The sequence below is a fragment of the Carassius auratus genome, chromosome 50 (genome assembly GCF_003368295.1).
Source record: "Carassius auratus strain Wakin chromosome 50, ASM336829v1, whole genome shotgun sequence".
Classification (NCBI taxonomy): domain Eukaryota; kingdom Metazoa; phylum Chordata; class Actinopteri; order Cypriniformes; family Cyprinidae; genus Carassius; species Carassius auratus.
This window is the reverse complement of record NC_039292.1, coordinates 17964338-17985023: the sequence shown is the minus strand read 5'-3', so window position 1 is coordinate 17985023 and position 20686 is coordinate 17964338. Positions and strand designations below refer to the sequence as shown.

The 20686-nt window shown below is 40.4% G+C and overlaps 1 protein-coding gene across 1 annotated transcript in view; it reads right to left on the bottom strand.

Moving 5' to 3' along the window:
* The window catches only part of LOC113066415 (neural cell adhesion molecule 2), a 104068-nt gene extending 84967 nt beyond the window's left edge, over positions 1–19101 (bottom strand). Inside the window, exons 1-3 of the mRNA XM_026238313.1 lie at positions 19069–19101; positions 4903–4908; positions 4691–4823 (exon numbers count right to left, since the gene is read on the bottom strand). Of these exons, the coding sequence (XP_026094098.1) occupies positions 4691–4823; positions 4903–4908; positions 19069–19101 (172 nt within the window). The remainder of the gene's footprint in view (positions 1–4690; positions 4824–4902; positions 4909–19068) is intronic.
* Positions 19102–20686: the final 1585 nt, after the last annotated feature.

Here is a 20686-nt window from a genome sequence, read left to right as displayed (position 1 = left end):
AAACCTTGTGCCACAATGTTTTTTTGCACAGTTTTGGACATAGAAGGGCCACCATTCAAGTGGGAAATAAATGTGCCATTTAGGGATGTATAAAAGATTGTAAAATAAATACGGTGGGTAAGCGAGGGTTTACAGATCACAATGCAAACTGGAGAAGTCTCACAACTGCAGATGACAACATCCCAGATCAACACTCTTACGATTAAAATAATGTACATTTAACTAGTTTATTATTGAGAGGCACTGAAATGTAGAACTTTATGTGTTTTTGATTTCATTGTACATGATTTAAAAACAGTTCACTATGTAGGTTTGTGATAGCAGATTGATTCACTAACTTTAATATTTGCTGCTTTAAGCAAGAGATACCTTGCTGAAATGCAAGATGACAATAAACGTTCTGCTTGAGCAGACGGAAATTGTAACTTAATGAGAGTATGGCAACCAAAAAATAAAAGGTTTTGTCTTCATTGGGATAGGAGTGCTTACGGATATTTTGCTCTATTTTGTTTGGGTTTCAGGAAATGTTCAGGATTCACAGCTATGCTGATGATACCCAGATTTACCTAGCCATATCTCCAAATGACTACAGACTCCCTCTGCCAATGCATTGATGAAATTAATAGTTGAATGTGCCAGAACATTCTTCAGTTAAAGAAGGACAAAACTGAAGTCATTGCATTTGAAAACAAAGATGAAGTTTTCAAGGTAAATGCATACCTTGACTCTAGGGGTCAAACAACTAAAAATCAAGTCAGGAATCTTGGTGTGATTCTGGAGACAGACCTTAGTTTCAGTAGTCATATCAAAGCAGTAACTAAATCAGCATACTATCATTTAAAAAATAATTAGATGTTTTGTTTCCAGCCAAGACTTGGAGAAACTTTTTCATGCCTTTATCACCAGCAGGGTGGACTATTGTAATGGGCTCCTCACTGGCCTTCCCAAAAAGACCATTAGACAGCTGCAGCTCATCCAGAACGCTGCTGCCAGGATTCTGACTAGAACCAGAAAATCTGAGCATATCACACCAGTCCTCGGGGCCTTACACTGGCTACCAGTTACATTTAGGATTGATTTTAAAGTACTTTTACTTGTATATACGTCACTAAATGACCTAGGACCAAAATACATTGCAGATATGTTCAATGAATATAAACCCAGCAGAGCACTCACTAGGATCAAGTCAGTTAGAAATACCAAGGGTTCACACAAAACAAGGGGGAACCGCCTTTAGTTACTATGCCGCCCGCAGTTGGAATCAGCTTCCAGAAGAGATCAGATGTGCTAAAACACTAGTCACATTTAAATCTAGACTTAAAACTCATCTGTTTAGCTGTTCATTTATTGAATGAGCACTGTGCAATGTCCGAACAGATTGCACTATATATATTTTTTTTAATAAAATCATTTTCTAACTGTTTCAAATTCATTTTAATTAAGTAAGTTTTTAATCATTTAAAAAAAAAATTAAATTGCTTTTTTTTTTTTTTTTTTTTTTGTTCTTCATGATTATTTTACTTTATTTTATGTAAAGCACTTTCAATTACCATTATGTACGAAATGTGCTATATAAATAAACTTGCCTTGCCTTGCCTTGCCTAATAAAATAAATTATATTGCCCATCCTCTCATGATACCTGGAAACAGTGTTACAAGTACCACAGGCACATCTTTTTTACATTTTTGTAGCATAAACAACATGAAAACGATGCAAGCTTCGGATCTTTCTATGTTTTTCTATATGGCATTGAAGCCTAAAGATGTCTGAGTTACACTCAAGATGCAACTGATACTCGGCTGCCATTGGCTCACCTGTGTTCAAGGGGAGGGGCTTAATGATAATACACTTAATTGCTCTTGATATGGTTAACTGGTGCACCATTTCTAAAGTTGCATGCGTTGAACTTTGTCACTCTTTCAAAGTGATTGTGATTGTCTTTCAAATTGAGTTTTGAGGACAGTGACTGGGTGGTGTGGTGGACTTTCCACTTCCTGATTATTGATCCAACTGTGCTGACTGGGATATCTTGATATTATTTTGAACCCTTTCCCATATATATACATTTATATTATTGTATTTCGAACATCTGTGGAATGCTCTTGAGTCGTCATTTTCTTTCACATACACAGCTTGGCCAGTGATCCTTTAACAGTGGGGTATTCATCCAGAAATAGTGATTGCACGTTTAACTACTCACAGGAAGATGCCAATGGTAAAGTTATTGTGTTCTTGTTTAGGGAAATGTATTTCATCTTTGTAACTTGGCAGATTCCACTGAACACTTATGCAAGTAATATACTTACATTTTTTGTTTGTTTGTTTTCTTTTTCCCTAAAAATATTTCCTGACAAAAACACAATGTCTCCTTACAGTAATTTATTTTGAGTTTCAGTGTTAAAAATATCCATCAGAATGAAGTTTAAGTGTATCATTTATAATAGATATGTTGAGAGAATTGGTCAGGGGTCTGAATATTTTTGCAAGGCACTGTTTAATATATATAAAAGGTGAAAGGTATAAAAGCAGCTTTAATCATTCACATTTTGCTTTAAACTACCCAGCATGCATTGGCTGAAAAACAGCCTATAGATGGCAGTGCTGCAATGGCAACGATTCCTCCACAGTCGCGGTGCAAATCTTTAACACATCAAGTGCACAGCTGATTTATTTCTCTCAGAGTGCAAGTGGAGAGGAGCAAGCCTGTCCTTTTATTGTTGGCCTGTTGTTGATTTTCGCACTCCAACCGCAGCTTGTCTTCGGCTCAACTCGACTAACTGCTGCATATCTAGTGAGAATGTCTAATTTGGGAAGCTATGGGCTGATTAATGACCAAAGTGCGGCCATGAACTCGGCAATTAGAGACTACGGCTGGCACAGGACTGACTTTGATGGCTGCCACCTGAGGTGGAAAGGAAATGTCACTAGAGCCATAAGAGGCAAATGTGTGTGTGTGTGTGTGTGTGTGTGTGTGTTAGCGCGCACATTCGCTAGCTTTATAGTTATAGAGCTCTCTAAACTAAAATTCTGTCATTACTTATTCAGCCACAGGTCACTCCAAACCAAACTGTGGAGCACACAAGAAGATGTGGGGGACTAAATGGTGACAGAATTGTCATTTTGTGGTAAACTGAAAGTATTAGGAGTGTAACTGAAGACTGGAAGTAAATGAATGATCCAGATGCTTTTTTTAGGCAATAACAAACAACACAGAGCTTGTTTGTAAGACTAATCGGATTAGTCCGTTCATTCATTCATGGCCGTTTGGCAGGTGTGAAAATTTAGCTGAAATCATGCCCACGCAAAATAATAAAACACAAACCTGTGTGAGTCATTAAACTCCAAAAGTCACATAATGCACATAAACAATGTTTCTAACAAGGTCAAGACAACTTAGCAGAGCAAACTTTACAAATAAATGAGTGTTTACTGTGAGTGTGCTTTGCTAAGATCTGCTATCGACGATTGCTGTTATGCCCTCTACTGTGTGATAATAGTGATCTTATAAGATAATTACAAATCACACTGTAAGACATAGATGCAGATTAAATGATGATGACACCTATTTATTCATAGGCTACATAGATATTCCCTATTAGCGGCCGTTTCTGTGGGCTTCTAAACGTAAGCGGTCTGCCATATTGTAATGGTCAAAGCAGGTCCTTGAACACTCAAGATCAAGTTGCCTGAATGTCTGCAACTCTATTTATTTGCATGTATGAATATCTCTATCTGCAACATACTTATGCAGATGATTTCGGGAAACTAACACAATACAACCAGGTACTACAAGATTAAATACCTGTAATATTGAATTAATTTGGCAATTGTTTTTTTTTTTTTACACTTATTGGAAATTACTTATTGGAATCCCACACACTAGTATTCCTTTTAGCTATTTTAACTTCCATGGCATTTATGTTTTAGCTCCATGTCATTTCATGTTGAATTTTAATTGGCTAGTCAGTAGACCGCAAACACTGTGAGATGGTCATCCAAAATTTCTGACACTGCCAGAAAATTATCGCAGGTTATCTTTGGTATCAAGACCATAGCAATGGCAATCTTTGAACCTCTCTCACAGTGTGATGGGCGTTAGACGAGCTTCACACAACGCTTCTTTACAAATGTTAACAAAGTATCTTCTGTTCCCCAAGGCTGCATTTATTAGATTAAAATACAGAAATATTATTGCAAATCATAATATCTATTTTCTGTGTGTATATCTTTTAAAACGTAACTTATTCCTGTGATCAAAGCTGAATTTTCAGCATCATAACTAAAGTCTTCAGTACCACATGATCATTCAGAAATTATTATAACATGCTTATTTGCTATTCAAGTAAACTTTTTTGATCATTATCAGTGTTGTTCTGCTTCATATTTTTGTGGAAGTCATGATACATTTTATATTTCAGGATTATTTTATGACAGCTCAAAAGAAAGAATTTTATTTGAAATATAGATTTTTTGGTAACAAAATAAATACCTTTACAGTCACTTTTAATCACACAATATTTTTGTTTTTACAGTGTTTTTAATCAAATACATGCAGCTTTAACAAGCAGAATAACTTTTTTCAAAATTCTATAAAGTTCAATAGCTCATTATCATTCATAACAGCCTCACCTTCTATTAACTGTAATTAAGCACACAGATGGGACATGCCCAGGGGCAAACGACACTCACGCTGTAATTGACTGTGATTTGACAGAGATATTCCAAGGGCCATGCGAGTCTCTGTGGACATACAGTGGGTTAACGGCAGGTAGCAGTGCCACAGAGACACTAAAAGAGTGGCACTGCATGCTAGGATATGTCTCTGAACAGAACAGGGGGTTTGTGTGACACAGACACATGCTGAGACGCCCTCAGGCGTAAATACTGCTGCTGCTTCCCACCTGGGACTGCAGAGAAGAAGGTTTGAGTCAGTGATTCTTTTCATGTTTCTGAGAGCGAGTTGGTGTTTAAATGTGCTTTAAAGTCCCAAAAGCACCTGTGAGAATCCATCTGCACCAGCTGTAGTTTTACCCAGTTTACAGAGTTACGCTTGCCTGAAGCAATGCTGATCCTCCCTGTACATTCAGAGTTCATAGTATCTGGAAGGCCCGAGTAAATATAGTACAGTAAAGTTACAGTTTATTTATTCATTGAATGCACAAGGAGTCTGACAACAGCCAGTGCTCCACAAAGAGATCTGAACCCACCATCATCTCATGTCAGACTCGATTAGAATCGGACGTTACCTTGAAGCCGGAGGGCGTTCTCACACAGAAAGTCATATCAGGAAATTCCTAATATGGACAAAAGCATTTAGCTATCACTGTATGAAAACAGTTGTTTTCCCATAAAAAAGGAAACGTTTGGAAACAGGAAGGCATTAATATACGATAAGGACAGAACATGGTTTTTCAAGTCATCTCCAGCAGGTGATAAATAAAGTATATGAACAATGCAGTGCTAATAGACATAGCATTACAGTATAGAAACTATTCTGCCTTATATGTGATAAAAAGTTTTTGTAGTATATTAGCAAATAATTATTATTTGTTATTGTCCAGCAGTTATATATTTCTAAGTCAATTAAAAGCTAGAAATTATAGAAACATTAAAATTGCCTATACCACCAGTCAGAAGTTTTTGAACCATCTGTTTTTTTAAGAAGTCTCTTCTGTTCACCAAGCCTGCATGTATTTGATCCAAAGTAGAGCATAACAGTAAAAAAAAAAAAAAAAAAAATACTAGCCTATTTAAAATAGCTGTTTTCTATTTGAATATATTTATAAATGTATTTTATTGAACATCCTGGATCTTTTTTTTTCACTCTCCTTTATTATTTTTTTATGTATTATAGAAGTATCGGATCGGGACTTGGTATCAGTAGATACTCAAAATCAAATGACTCTGAGGCAAAAAAACCTGATCGGGACATAGTAATTTTAGTATGAATATATAAAACATTATGTAAAAAATATAAAAGAGAATTATTACTACTATAAAGTGTATTCATATTCAGAATTGGCTTTCATTTTTATTTTTTCAGTTATATTTTCATTTTAATTTTGGTCAAATTTTAATAATTTTGTTTTGGTCAAGGAGCGTGTTTGTTTCTGTGATTTTCAAATATCAACATTGTTTTCCAGAAATTGCTTACTGTACCTTAATATTTTCTCTTTCCTTTACTTAAATTAATTGACTGTATAAATGACCCATGATTTAGTTTCCACACCAGGTTAAAAAACACAATCCCAGTGCATTGTCAGTCAAAGTGTCAGTCAGTCTCCCATCATACACTGCTTCTTGACAGAATCTCCTGTGATTTGAGCCGTGTGCCGCTCTCACAGCTGGCTTTCATTTCACTGAGATGTTCTACAGCCGCTGCATCTGATTCCATGTCAGCTCACAACACCCACGGGTGTCAAAGCTGCTCCTCTAATGTGGCATGTGGGAGCTGAACTTCTGCAGTCCCATATGATCGTTCCTCATTTACTCCAGGGAACACCAGCTCTGCCCAAACTACACTAAACAACACATCAGTCATCAGAACTAATAGTGGCATGTGTCTGAACACTGCTATAGGCCTTTAGTCGCTCAGTATTGAAGCATGTTTACTGCACAAATGTCATTTGAGAAGTTTGTGACGTGATGTTTATGCCGCCGGTGATTTCAGACTTATGATGGAAACGTCCAAAAGATCTAAAACACATTACTTTTGAACGCTTCAAAAAACATATTGATTCTGAAATGGCAATTATTATTTAGACCTCCTGAATGTACAAAAAAATAATTCAGATTTTGTTACATTTGTACATATTTAGTACATAAACTGGCTACACTTCACAATTAAGTAATTAAAGTCTCATTTGTTAACACAATGCATTAGTTACACTGAACCAACTGATATATTTACACAAATTTATGAATTTATGTTTCTTAATGAATTAGCTTTAATTTTTATGTTTACATTTTTAAGGGGTCATATGACATTGATAAAAAGAACATAACATTTTGTGTATTTGGTGTAATGCAATGTGTTTATGTGGTTTATAGAAAAAAATAAAAATAAATAAATATATATATATATATATATATATATATATATATATATATATATATATATTTTTTTTTTTTTTTTTTTTTCCACACAATGTACATTATTGTTGCTATGCCCCAGCTCCCTAAACACATCTATTTTTACAAAGCTCATCATTCTGAAAAGCGAGGTGTGCTCTGATTGGCCAGCTGTCCAATGCATTGTGATTGGCCTATATTCCTCAAGTGTGTGACAGAAATGTCATGCCACTTTACATACTGTGATGCAGAGTCCCGGCGCGACAAGACAAAACCAACTAAACCCATTACAAATGAGGCATTTGTAACATCCAGTGGGGACATAATTACAGATTATATTGACTTTCACTGTCTTTTTACATGCTGCGTAATAAAACTGATCTGAGAAATATTTTATTTGTGTGTGTGTGTGTGTGTATGTATGTGTTTGTTTCATATGTCATATATATTTATATATATTTTCATATATACTAATTTGTATATATTTGTAAATAACTTTCAATATACTCAAACTCTCTATACTGAGGAAGTTAAATTGTTCACCATTCAAAGTGAATTTGTGCCCTCACAAGACTAGGAGTATGACACATGGGTAGCATGAACTACAGATCAGACATTATTTTTTGGTATGCTTGTACTTTATTTATGTGCTGTCCCATTTATGCGTAATCATTTTGATAGGCAGAGTCCTGCCTCAGCGCGTTGAGATCAGCATGGAATTCAGGAATCGCAACCTATTTTCCAGTAAGACGGAATTCTTTTTACAACAAAAATATATACTTTTACAGTGAGTTAAATGCTTTTCCTTAAAGGGATAGTTCAGATTTAAATAATCATTTACTCACCCTTGAAATTGTCGTATGTTTCTTTGTCAGACCGCAAAAGGAGATTTAAATAAAATGTCCTGAATATGCTTGTCCATAACATCCTATAATGTTAGTCTATAGTGAAAAATATCAAGCTGTTAAAAAAGAAGCAAATGTATAATAGTACTGTATAATAATATATTACAAGTTTTCTGCAGGTATACAATAAGGTTTGCCGAGAAACATACTGAACTTTTTCATATTATTTAACAAACATCCTGACTTGATTGTTGATCTCTGTGCATGTGTAGCAGAAATGAGTCAAATCAGACAAATCAAAGAGTCTATCAGAGCTGTGTGCATTGAAACATGAGCTGAATTCCTCAGGAAGTCATAAATCAGTTCTAGTGCCACAGGAACCAAACAAGATAACCAACCAACCAACTTGTTCACACAACAGCTTTCAACATTAACACCAATAGAACAATTATTGACAATTTTAATTCAAAGAAGAGATTGTCAAATTTATTGTTCGTGATTGGAATGCAACGCTGGACATCACATGTAAACCCAGGAGATCAAGTTAAATACTTGCATTGACTTCCCCCCCCAGCCAGTGAAACAAGACTGAAATTCCTAAGGGGGAAGGGCTTTAAACCTTTGTCTTCACAGAAAAGTCCTTTGCCAGAGAATGGCAAAGAAACCCTTTTTATACATTATATATGGACCAGAATGAACTCAAAAAAGACTTATGAATGAATCATTCTATTGCTTAACTCCATATTCATTTACGTGTAACCCACACATTTGACTATCATGTTATAATCACTTATCGTGTATGTTTTCTTTAAATGACTATGGTATAGCTGAAGGGTACATAGTCGTGTTTGATATGTGTGTGATTGAATTTTCTTGCTTGATATTGCCCTGACAATCATTTATTTGTAAAATATATCATAATCATGTTATAGGAATCATGTCCAAAATTAGACCCTGTGAGGCAAGAACCACATGCTTGGTAAGATAAACAAATGATTTATGATACCCAAGACTCAAGAACATATCTGATTGGTCAAGGCAACATTTGAGGGGTGGCCAACAAGGAAGTTTTAAATACTTTGGATCCCATGAAATTTTGCTTTTAGTCTGCTTTTAGTTCTAGTCTGCCTGCTGCTATTAGCCATGTCGGCTTTTAGTTCCAGCCTTGCTCGTGCTATCAGTCATGCCTGCTCTTAGCTTGTAGCTTTGCTACCTAGCTTTAGCTTGTAGCATCTAGCCATGTGGTTAGTCATCATGGTTCTTCGAGCGCGGTTCCAGCGTGCCTGCCTGCTGCTACTTATGCCACAATGAGAAGGAACACAACCTAGTCTCGTCAAACTTTATTTCTTTTCTTTTCCGTTTGAGAGTTTCGTGTTCTGAGTTAAGTTTTGTAACGTCGACCTCGTCTGCGCGTTTGAACTCCGACCAGCCAGGCAGCCACACAACTCCAGCTTCAGCCAACGCCCAAGCACGGGCTCCCCAAGACGTCACTTCAGCCAACTGAACTTCCAGCCAATCAGCGACACCGGGATACCCCTTTCAACGGGAGTCCCTTTCACAGGAAACTAAGGCAACGTATCCCCAGATATTTGTTGTGCTGGTGTATCTAATATAATTTTAGTCACATTGAGGAACTCAATGCAAGGGCTAATTACGTGATTGATGGTTGTTCATGTCTATGCAATTTAACGTATTGCTGTAAACTTGGGATTCCATATTTCCATTCTCTTAAACTCATCTTTCCCTAACTTTCGACCTTCCTGCAACTTGTGTGAATGTGTGTGTGCGTGCGTTTATGTGTTAGATTAGTTTATATGTCTTAGATTTATCTAATAAAGCCTTATTCATATTGAAAAGAGAAGTATCTTGTGTTTTGTGCTTACAAGTTAATGTCTTAAACTGCCGATCTTGTTACTGTGCTAATTGATAGTGTTTTCACTATAGTTTGGATATTAGTATCCAGCGCAGATTTTATGTTAAACGGCTCGTTCACTGAACCGCAGGCGCGTCTCCGTGAACAGCCGTGAAACAGTGATTCTGTTCAAATTCCCTTTAAAATCTTAAATGATTCCCTTTGAGCTAAATTGACCTGTTTCCCTTACATTTATAATGGTGGAGAATGATTGCGGGCAGTTTAATCTAAATTGTGAGCATAAACCAAGTTATTTAATCTTTGATTTTGCTAAAGGAATGAAAGATGAGAAGCATGCGAGACCTGAGTATGTGTGTGTGACGCGTGACGTAAGCAGCGCGCGCCCTCCCGCTTGAATGAAAGGAGCTAGAGGAGACTTTAACTCGAGTCCGTCTCCCCGTTGTTAACAGCAGTAAGTGAACTTAAAAGTAAACATCTGAGAACGTACAATAAGGTAGAAATTGAGCGTGTTCCTCATTTGTGTAATGCCTTGTTTTATAGCTGATTTGATTTCACTGCGTGTTCCAGTGTCTCAAACGCTATCTCAGTCACTGTTTGCTGAACGGAGCTAAACTGTTAGTGTTTCAAAAGGGATATAAATCGGTGAATAAAGAATAGTTTTGAGCGGGTTCCTCAATCTATTTATCAAAGTCCCCGTATTCATATTTCATATAGTTTGATTGCCAGTGCGTGTTCCACTGCCGAATCAAATTTGATATTCGACTCCCCTACGTTAACGTTAAACATTAGAGAACAATGTTTGCCCATTTGTATCCGTTCACAAAGTGAATGCAATCTCGCGTAACACTGCGTGTGTCCGAGAGTAATTTGAATGGGAGTGTTTTAAAAGCTTGATCAAGTAAATTTTGACTGTGTACCAACAGCGAAGGAAAACTTTTATGTTTGTGTCCAGAAAAACTGGCACGGAGATTCAAATTGCTGAGATTGATATAATAACTACAGCAGGAAGCTGCTATTTGAATTAAGATAAATTTAACTCTATACAAACTGAGAGTTTAAGTGCCACATCGCAAAACCAACTGAAAGGCGGTGTTGTTATTTGTACAGTGTTGAAATGAGCCGACATTTCATGTAACATGTTTAACTGTATTTGCAACGATTCATGTGCTAATCCACTAGAATGTGTTTTGGTTGCCATAGTGACGACCGTGACCCGGAAGCCTAACGTACTTCCGGAGAAACTCTGAACTGTGCACGCGCAGCGCACAAACTCCGCGGCGCTAAGCTAACAAAACCATTGCATTTACATTGAAAGTCTATACTAAAGCCACTAGCCTCAAGGGTTAGCCGTTAGCATTACCATCCAGTGGTAGAATAATGTGTGTTTGGGCAACGCTGACGTGATTTAACCATTTTAAACATCTTAACTAACACTTGTTAGTCTCTTTCTTTTTATCGCTCTCTTTTCTCACTAGACCACTTATTTTCATTTTACTAGAAAGGGAAATACTGACTCACAATTATTAATTGTCAAATTGAAATTTAATTGAAACATTAAATTTATTTTGAATCATTTAAAATTTCCCTTTCAGATCATTTCATATGATCTTTTATTTCTAGTATTCTCTTTTGGGTCTAATTATTTTTAGGAATGAATAAGCCTCGAACTTTGGAAGTTAAGTAAACATATTCTTCCTAATTTATTTATTACCCATCTGAATATATGCTATTCAGACCTTTACTTATTTGAATGCGTTTTACCCCTCTTCCTGTTTTGGTTATACACTTAACCACTATTGTTTTAAGTATTGATTTCCTCTTTTTAATTTCATGTTTGCATATTTTGCCCATTTATTAATTTTTTAATTTTCCTATTTCTTACCATTTCTTTTGTGTATCCTAGCCTGGGAACGACAAACCTGAGCCCTAAAAGGAGACATTGTTATCCCTCACTACGAGTTCAAATAAATTAGAAAGACAACTCTCTTTCACTTAAAGTTTATTTTGTTTGATTAGTTGTGCAGCAACTAACACAACGCTCTCCTTGTAGTTGAGATAACCGCTACTGAGACTTACCATCTCCGTCCTCTCTCTCCTTTACTTTCCTCTTCTCTTTTTACATTTGTAGGACATGTAAGAACCATCAATCAATTCTAAGTGAAGTAAATACACAATCGTGCCAAAGACGACGAATCATCCTTATGAATTTGATTGTAATCATCCTCTCATTTGTTCTTTCTAACCTCCCTACATTTGGAAACGCAATCCAAGTTTTAGCATCTCATCCAACGTTGAGATCAATTTAATAGAGCAACTGTCGCCTTCGCTGACTCCCTGGTGAGCCGTCCAACTGAAAGGTGTACGGTGTCAATCCTGTCAGACTAAGAAAAGAGATATCAGAATTATTATTGTATTCTTTTGTCCAAAGCAAGAAATATAATAATATTGTTTATGTTTTTGATAACATTTAATTGGAAAAAATTATTTTCCTCATTTGAAAAACAGAAATTTTGCTTGTCATTTGAATTTGTTTTTCACCTCTGTCTCTCTTTTCCTCTTCCTCATTAGAGTGACAAAGTCTTCGCATCTCTAGTCTACTTAGACACCCTGAGACCAACACAGTCATCACCACATTTCACTAGTGGTTCACAATCACTGATACAACACTTAGTTGTCCCACCACACATAGGCTTTTACTCCACACAGATCTGTGTCAGTCTCTCTTCTCCCTAGCGTGCCAACATGCCCCAGACTGCAGACCCCATTTCCCATGGGGAAGATGTGAACATTTGGCTGAGAGGCATAACAGACAGCCTCACTCCAAAGACATTTGAACTGTTATTATTTTTAATAATAATCCTAATCCTGAGAAGATTCCTGACACAAGATTCAAGCCAGAACAACAACCACAAGGAGCTAGTCAAGATCACGAGCTCACTAAGCTATGCCTTCACCACCCAGCTGAAACTGAGCGACAAGCACATCACCCACCTTCAAGAGGAGCTGACACGTGCTCAACGTCGCATAGACAAGCTGGAAGTGAAAGTTCAAAATCAACTCAAAGCACCCAGCGAGAGGGAGCAGGAAACAACAGAACAAGTTATGAAGCTCCTTGCAGCCCTGGCAGCAGCTCAGCTAGACCAGCAACATACAACGGCTGCTCAGAAAGACCTGGTAAACAGACTCCAGTATGCCGAACAGCTACTGGAGAAAGCCAAGATAGACATCAGAAACAAGAATTCTGAAATCAGTGCTTTGAAAGACCACCTTGAAAGGTACAGAACTGAAATGGACAATCTGACCCAACAACTAGATGATACCAACGATGAGCTCTACATGGTCAGAAAAGAACTCCAAAATGCTTACAAGCACAAACTAGAGCCAAGAAAAGAGAAACATCTCTTAGCCTCATCACTGCTGAGCAGAGCAGAGTCCCACGTCCAAGAACTGGCATCTGATGAAAGGAGCGAAGGGCCACAACCCAAAACCTCACCTGCCTTCGCCACACAAACCTTTTCTGCCAACGAAAGAAAACCTCCCGTCCAAGGCCTTGGAGCTGCACACGGGATGACCATCAAAGACCTCAACAAGCTGTCTAAAAACATCAGCAGGTTCAACCCGAACTCCACAGAGAGCCCCGACATCCAAGCTTACCTGCGAGATATTGAATTTCATCTGGAAGTGAGACCTCATGTGACTGACAGAGACTGGTTATACCTCCTTAGAGCCACGTCCAGTCCCGAGGTACGAAACTTTCTAGATCGACAGCCCAGTCAAACCAAGTCAAACTACCAGCGACTTCGTGAGGTCCTGATTAAAGAGTTTACAGACCCAGAGTCTGAACATGGACTGTTAACTGCCTTGGAAACCAAACAAGGTCGTCAAGAGACTCCACAAGCTTATTACAACCGACTCCGACAAGCCTACTTCGGTGCACACAACAGCCCTGACCTTGAAGAGGATGTGAACTTCAAAACCCTCTTCCTAAAGAATCTGCACCCCGGAGTCAGTCACCATCTAGGTGTCATGGCCTGTCCGAACTCCATGACCATCCAACAGTTGCGTGACCTAACACAGAAGGCCTATAACAAGCAGAAGTTGGCCTCAAAGAAAGGTAACAAAACATCCACACTCTTGAACTCTGTCAACAAAGACTCAAGCCTTGCACTGGACGCCACCCAGTGGCATCACAACACCAGAGTCTTCCATCAAGAGCACAGAGAACGTGACGCCCATATCCACGACCGCTTTCAGCCCAACTGCTGGAAAAATCCATGGGACCAGCCACGCTTCTCAAGAAACCAAAAGGATAAGAACATCTGGAAACCTAACCAGATATCCAAAGGTAATCACCCGACTCATCCAAGAGCAACTCGTGTGGGTAAGCGACAACAAAACCCGCCTCAGCACCACTCAGACATGCACAGTGCTGAGTATGCACAAGAACATAACCGCTTACCATTAGAAGACACGGAACAAGTCATGGAACAACTAAGAGAGTTCCTTCAAGACAATTTACATGCAGGTGACCACAAAGTTGAGTCATGCTCGCTGTGACCAGCGACAGAACGGAAGGCCGGTGATCACCTGGTGCACCGCATCAGAGATGACAAGCACCTGTTCAACAACAACCCAGAATGAACAAGTCTTTCACGGCCAACTGTTGATGAAAAATCTGAGGTACTAAAGGACATCACCTCAGTCACTAACAAACTGTCAAATGAACTCCAACTCCAAGTACCACATTCCCTGTCTGTGCAACAGCAACCACCAGAGCACAGAAGGTCAGAAAGTCTGCTACAGCCAGAAGGCATCACAAGAAGAATGCAACATAGGAGACAAGTTTTGCAACTCAGCTTCACACAGCCATGCCAAACTGCCTCCGACGGCGTGCTAAAGAACTTCCTGCCTTGCTGGACTGACCCCTCATTAGACCATGGACACGCCCTCATCCAAGCCAAAGATGCAGAGAGCCAGTCTTCAGTGACATGCTAGAAAAAGGGGGAGACAACACAGACTTGAACAGATCTGACCACACATGCACTACACCAGTAATACACAACATTACCTACACCCAGAGGTAAACACATCTACTGATAACACAGTCAACAAACATATTCTTCCCACAGGTAGAATATCCAACTTTTAGCGTAACAAAGTTACACATACCCACCATGAAGAAACGTGCAGCCATCCTCACAATAGGTAGAACACCTGACACTAAGTTAAGGTTCACGACACACTAGCTGCACCTGACATCCTAGCTCAATAGTAGTTGTAACACATGCTAGGAAAACCCACAGCAGCCTTGTTTTGTTTTGTTCTTCTTTTACCTATCCTTCTCCTTCCCCTCTTTCCTGAGTAGGTGAAATGCCTAGACACCCTGCGAGGGTTGAAGGTCTGATATTAGGATTGACTCGCAACACCTAATATCCGCCAGCCACTCTAAACTGAATGGAAGCCAGAGAGCTCCATGCATGATAGGTCAATCCATTGAATTGAAAATGAAATTACTAGAAAACTAATGGTAAACATGTAAAGTAAGACAACCTAGAAGAACCAAACAAAGTTAACCACAAATTTGATTGATGAATCAAAATAAAAACAATTTCCAAGACCATCTAAACTATCCTCAATGTGCTAAACTACATTGACTAATTGAACTTAACCACGTGTACCTAAATAACCTGATGCCTGCACCAGTACAGTAACTGTCATGGAGGTGTTGTCTTGCTGTTTGCTGTGTTTGTCTGCTTCTTCTGCCTTTGTTTCTCCAGCGATCGACGATGTCTTCACCTAAACACCTCGCCGATCGAAAGGGGGATATATGTAGCAGAAATGAGTCAAATCAGACAAATCAAAGAGTCTATCAGAGCTGTGTGCATTGAAACATGAGCTGAATTCCTCAGGAAGTCATAAATCAGTTCTAGTGCCACAGGAACCAAACAAGATAACCAACCAACCAACTTGTTCACACAACAGCTTTCAACATTAACACCAATAGAACAATTATTGACAATTTTAATTCAAAGAAGAGATTGTCAAATTTATTGTTCGTGATTGGAATGCAACGCTGGACATCACATGTAAACCCAGGAGATCAAGTTAAATACTTGCATTGACTTCCCCCCCCAGCCAGTGAAACCAGACTGAAATTCCTAAGGGGGAAGGGCTTTAAACCTTTGTCTTCACAGAAAAGTCCTTTGCCAGAGAATGGCAAAGAAACCCTTTTTATACATTATATATGGACCAGAATGAACTCAAAAAAGACTTATGAATGAATCATTCTATTGCTTAACTCCATATTCATTTACGTGTAACCCACACATTTGACTATCATGTTATAATCACTTATCGTGTATGTTTTCTTTAAATGACTATGGTATAGCTGAAGGGTACATAGTCGTGTTTGATATGTGTGTGATTGAATTTTCTTGCTTGATATTGCCCTGACAATCATTTATTTGTAAAATATATCATAATCATGTTATAGGAATCATGTCCAAAATTAGACCCTGTGAGGCAAGAACCACATGCTTGGTAAGATAAACAAATGATTTATGATACCCAAGACTCAAGAACATATCTGATTGGTCAAGGCAACATTTGAGGGGTGGCCAACAAGGAAGTTTTAAATACTTTGGATCCCATGAAATTTTGCTTTTAGTCTGCTTTTAGTTCTAGTCTGCCTGCTGCTATTAGCCATGTCGGCTTTTAGTTCCAGCCTTGCTCGTGCTATCAGTCATGCCTGCTCTTAGCTTGTAGCTTTGCTACCTAGCTTTAGCTTGTAGCATCTAGCCATGTGGTTAGTCATCATGGTTCTTCGAGCGCGGTTCCAGCGTGCCTGCCTGCTGCTACTTATGCCACAATGAGAAGGAACACAACCTAGTCTCGTCAAACTTTATTTCTTTTCTTTTCCGTTTGAGAGTTTCGTGTTCTGAGTTAAGTTTTGTAACGTCGACCTCGTCTGCGCGTTTGAACTCCGACCAGCCAGGCAGCCACACAACTCCAGCTTCAGCCAACGCCCAAGCACGGGCTCCCCAAGACGTCACTTCAGCCAACTGAACTTCCAGCCAATCAGCGACACCGGGATACCCCTTTCAACGGGAGTCCCTTTCACAGGAAACTAAGGCAACGTATCCCCAGATATTTGTTGTGCTGGTGTATCTAATATAATTTTAGTCACATTGAGGAACTCAATGCAAGGGCTAATTACGTGATTGATGGTTGTTCATGTCTATGCAATTTAACGTATTGCTGTAAACTTGGGATTCCATATTTCCATTCTCTTAAACTCATCTTTCCCTAACTTTCGACCTTCCTGCAACTTGTGTGAATGTGTGTGTGCGTGCGTTTATGTGTTAGATTAGTTTATATGTCTTAGATTTATCTAATAAAGCCTTATTCATATTGAAAAGAGAAGTATCTTGTGTTTTGTGCTTACAAGTTAATGTCTTAAACTGCCGATCTTGTTACTGTGCTAATTGATAGTGTTTTCACTATAGTTTGGATATTAGTATCCAGCGCAGATTTTATGTTAAACGGCTCGTTCACTGAACCGCAGGCGCGTCTCCGTGAACAGCCGTGAAACAGTGATTCTGTTCAAATTCCCTTTAAAATCTTAAATGATTCCCTTTGAGCTAAATTGACCTGTTTCCCTTACACATGACTGTGTGCTCATGAGACACTATTTGTTCAGTTCACTCTGAATTACACACTGGAGCTTCGGTTGTCATGACAGTCAAAATAAAAGCTGACAGATGAACGTGATGACTTCCTGTTGCAATGAGCACAACAGATATATTTACCTCAATAAAATAAAGTATATAGATTGTATTTTATTTTGTGTTTTTGTTCACAACTTGTGTGCTTTTTCTAGTTAAGTTGGACTGAATTGCTTTGCTAATAGAGTCTCATAAATGCACATTCATGCACAGAGACCAACGGTCAGGTAAATAAATGATGACATCATTTTTATTTTTTTGTGGCGAAATAACCCTTAAAACATAACCCTTTAAACAAATTGTTCACCTGAATTGTTATTTACTTTTACTCATGCCATTCCACAGACACCATGTATGTCATACAGGTTTGGAACCACATTTTTGGGTAAATGCTTTGAGTGAACCCTGTCTCTGATATTTCACTTGTTAATAATAGCTTTGATAAATGGATGTGAAATGATTCTGTTAAATTAATGATTCAATTTGAGTTGAATTGAGTTAATTGTACACTGGCTTTTTTGCTGCGCAGGATAGTTTTTGTAATGCTAACTCATCTTAAAGGTCTTAAATTGTAACTCTTTAGACTGGTGTTAAGGAAAAATCAACAATGTGGTGTGGACCAGAGTTGTTGTTTTTTTAACTCTATAACATGTACTTCATTCATATTGTTATACAATTAACTCTTTGAAGAGTGTTAATGTAATTCTGAAAAGATTGGGAAAATATGTACACTTTTTCGGAGTTGATTTTAACTCTGCTAGAGTTGAATTAACACTTGCAATTTTGATGTGCAAGTTTCCCACTCTCAACTGGTGAGTCTGTTTTACACTTTTAAAGCAATGCCTTTAGACTACATGTAACTCTAAAATTATTAGGCTTGTTCTTTGCATTGACAGATAATCAGCTCAGGAGCTTCAGGAAACTTTATCAAATAGGAACCTGGAAAAGCCTCAGTTATCCTGGTCAGCCAAACAATCACCCTCCTTTTGTTATCATCACTGTCTTCCACTTCTATAGGTACTACCACCATTGAAATTGTCTGCACGGAATACCAAGACTTGAGCGAGGTATTCAGTAAGAAAAAAGGCTAGTGGCATGCCTCCACATTGCTCATATGATTGTGATTTATATGTCAACGTGTCTGGGTTGTGTTCCCTGGGGTTCCACTAGATGTCCTCCTTTCTCACGGTGTCTGTCTCCAGATCACTCTCTGTTCCCTTATTTGGTCACCTTCCTCCTTGTTGTGTAATTGATTGTTTCCCCACCTGTCTCCTGTTTCCTCGTTATCCATCTGTGTATAAATACCCAGTCTGTCTTAGTCTGTATTACGGAGTCCTTGTTTAATGTCAGTGTATTATTCATGTCCGTCATCCTTGCCTTGCCTTGCCTTGCCTTGCCTTGCCTTGCCTTGCCTTGCCTTGCCTTGCCTTGCCTTGCCTTGCCTTGCCTTGCCCCGTGTTCGTGTCCTGTTTATGTTCCGATTTGGATTCTCTGGTTTTGACCCTGCATGGACTGTTACCTCTCTGGATTATCCCTTAAATAAATCATGCTTACCTGCAATTGGTTCTCTCGCCGTGTTTCAACCATCACGTAACGTGACAGAAGGACTCCGTCACAAAGAGAACCAGCGGTATGTCATTTTTCGTTCCCCAGCCAAGATGGCGGAGAGGCGAGCCAGATATCTGAGGTTAATCGCCCTCCGCCAAGAGGACTATGAAGTGGGTGCCCTGGCTCAGGTGTTCTGGTCCCTGGCAGAGGGCATGGGGTACAACGACACGGCCCTTAAAGATTATTTTAATGGCGGTCTGGATGATCCAGTGTCTCTGGAGGAGATGGCGCAGGTAGAGACACTGGAATTCTGGGAATTCGTGCGCTACCTGCAGCATCGGGGTCGGTGGGATGCCCCAGCCACTCCTGTCTCTTGCAGCGGGGTGGTCGTCAGCCCAGCACCACTGCACAAGATGGCCGCCAGCCCAGCCCCACAACACAAGATGGCCGCCAGCCCAGCGCCACAGCACAAGATGGCCGCCAGCCCAGCGCCACAGCACAAGATGGCCGCCAGCCCAGCGCCACAACACAAGATGGCCACCAGCCCAGCACCACTGCACAAGATGGCCGCCAGCCCAGCGCCACAACACAAGATGGCCGCCAGCCCAGCGCCACAGCACAAGATGGCCGCCAGCCCAGCGCCACAGCACAAGATGGCCGCCAGCCCAGCGCCACAACACAAGATGGCCACCAGCTTAGAGCCACAGTACAAGATGGCCGCCAGCTTAGAGCCACAGCACAAGATGGCCGCCAGCTTAGAGCCACAGCACAAGATGGCCGACCCAACATCGCCATCGTAGAGGGCGGAGGAAGAGGGGACAGGATTCTGCCGTTCCTCAAAGCCTGGAAAACGTTCCCGAGCGGGCTGCTGCCGTCCAGGGGGACGTTCTCGAGCGGGCCGCTGCCGTCCAGGAGGACGTTCCCGAGTGGGCCGCTGCCGTCCAAGAGGACATTCAAGAGGGGACCGCTGCCGTCCCCGAGGTGGTACCCGAGGCGGTGCCCCTAGGTGGTGCCCGATGCTGTTCCAGTGACCGAGCGGGTGTCCGATGCTGAGGCGGTGCCCGAGGCTGTTCCTGAGGCCGAGGTTGTGCCCGATGCCGAGGCGGTGCCCGAGGCTGTTCCTGAGGCCGAGGCGGTGCCCGATGCTGTTCTGGAGGTCGAGGTGGTGTCCGATGCCGATGCGGTAACCGATGGTGTTCCGGAGACCGAGGCAGTGCCCGAGGCTGTTCCTGTGATCGAGGCGGGGCTCGATGCTGTTCCGAAGGCCGAGGTGGTGCCCGATGTCGAGGCGGTGCTCGATGCTGTTCCAGAGGTCGAGGCGGTGACCGATGCTGTTCCGGAGGCCGAGGCGGTGCCCGATGTCGAGGCGGTGCCCGATGCGGTGCCCGATGCGGTTCCCGATGCGGTGCCTGAGACCGCACCCGAGGCCGTTACAGAGGCAGTGCCTGAGGCCATTCCCGATGCAGTGTCCGAGGTCGCTCCCGATGCCTCGACCGAGGCGGTGCCCGAGACTGTTCCAGAGACAGTGCCCGAAGCCAAGGCGCCTCAGGTCTTCACAGACAGTCCAGAGTCGGGTCAGGTTCCGGTGGACTCTCCGGAGTCGGGTCAGGTTCCGGTGGACCCT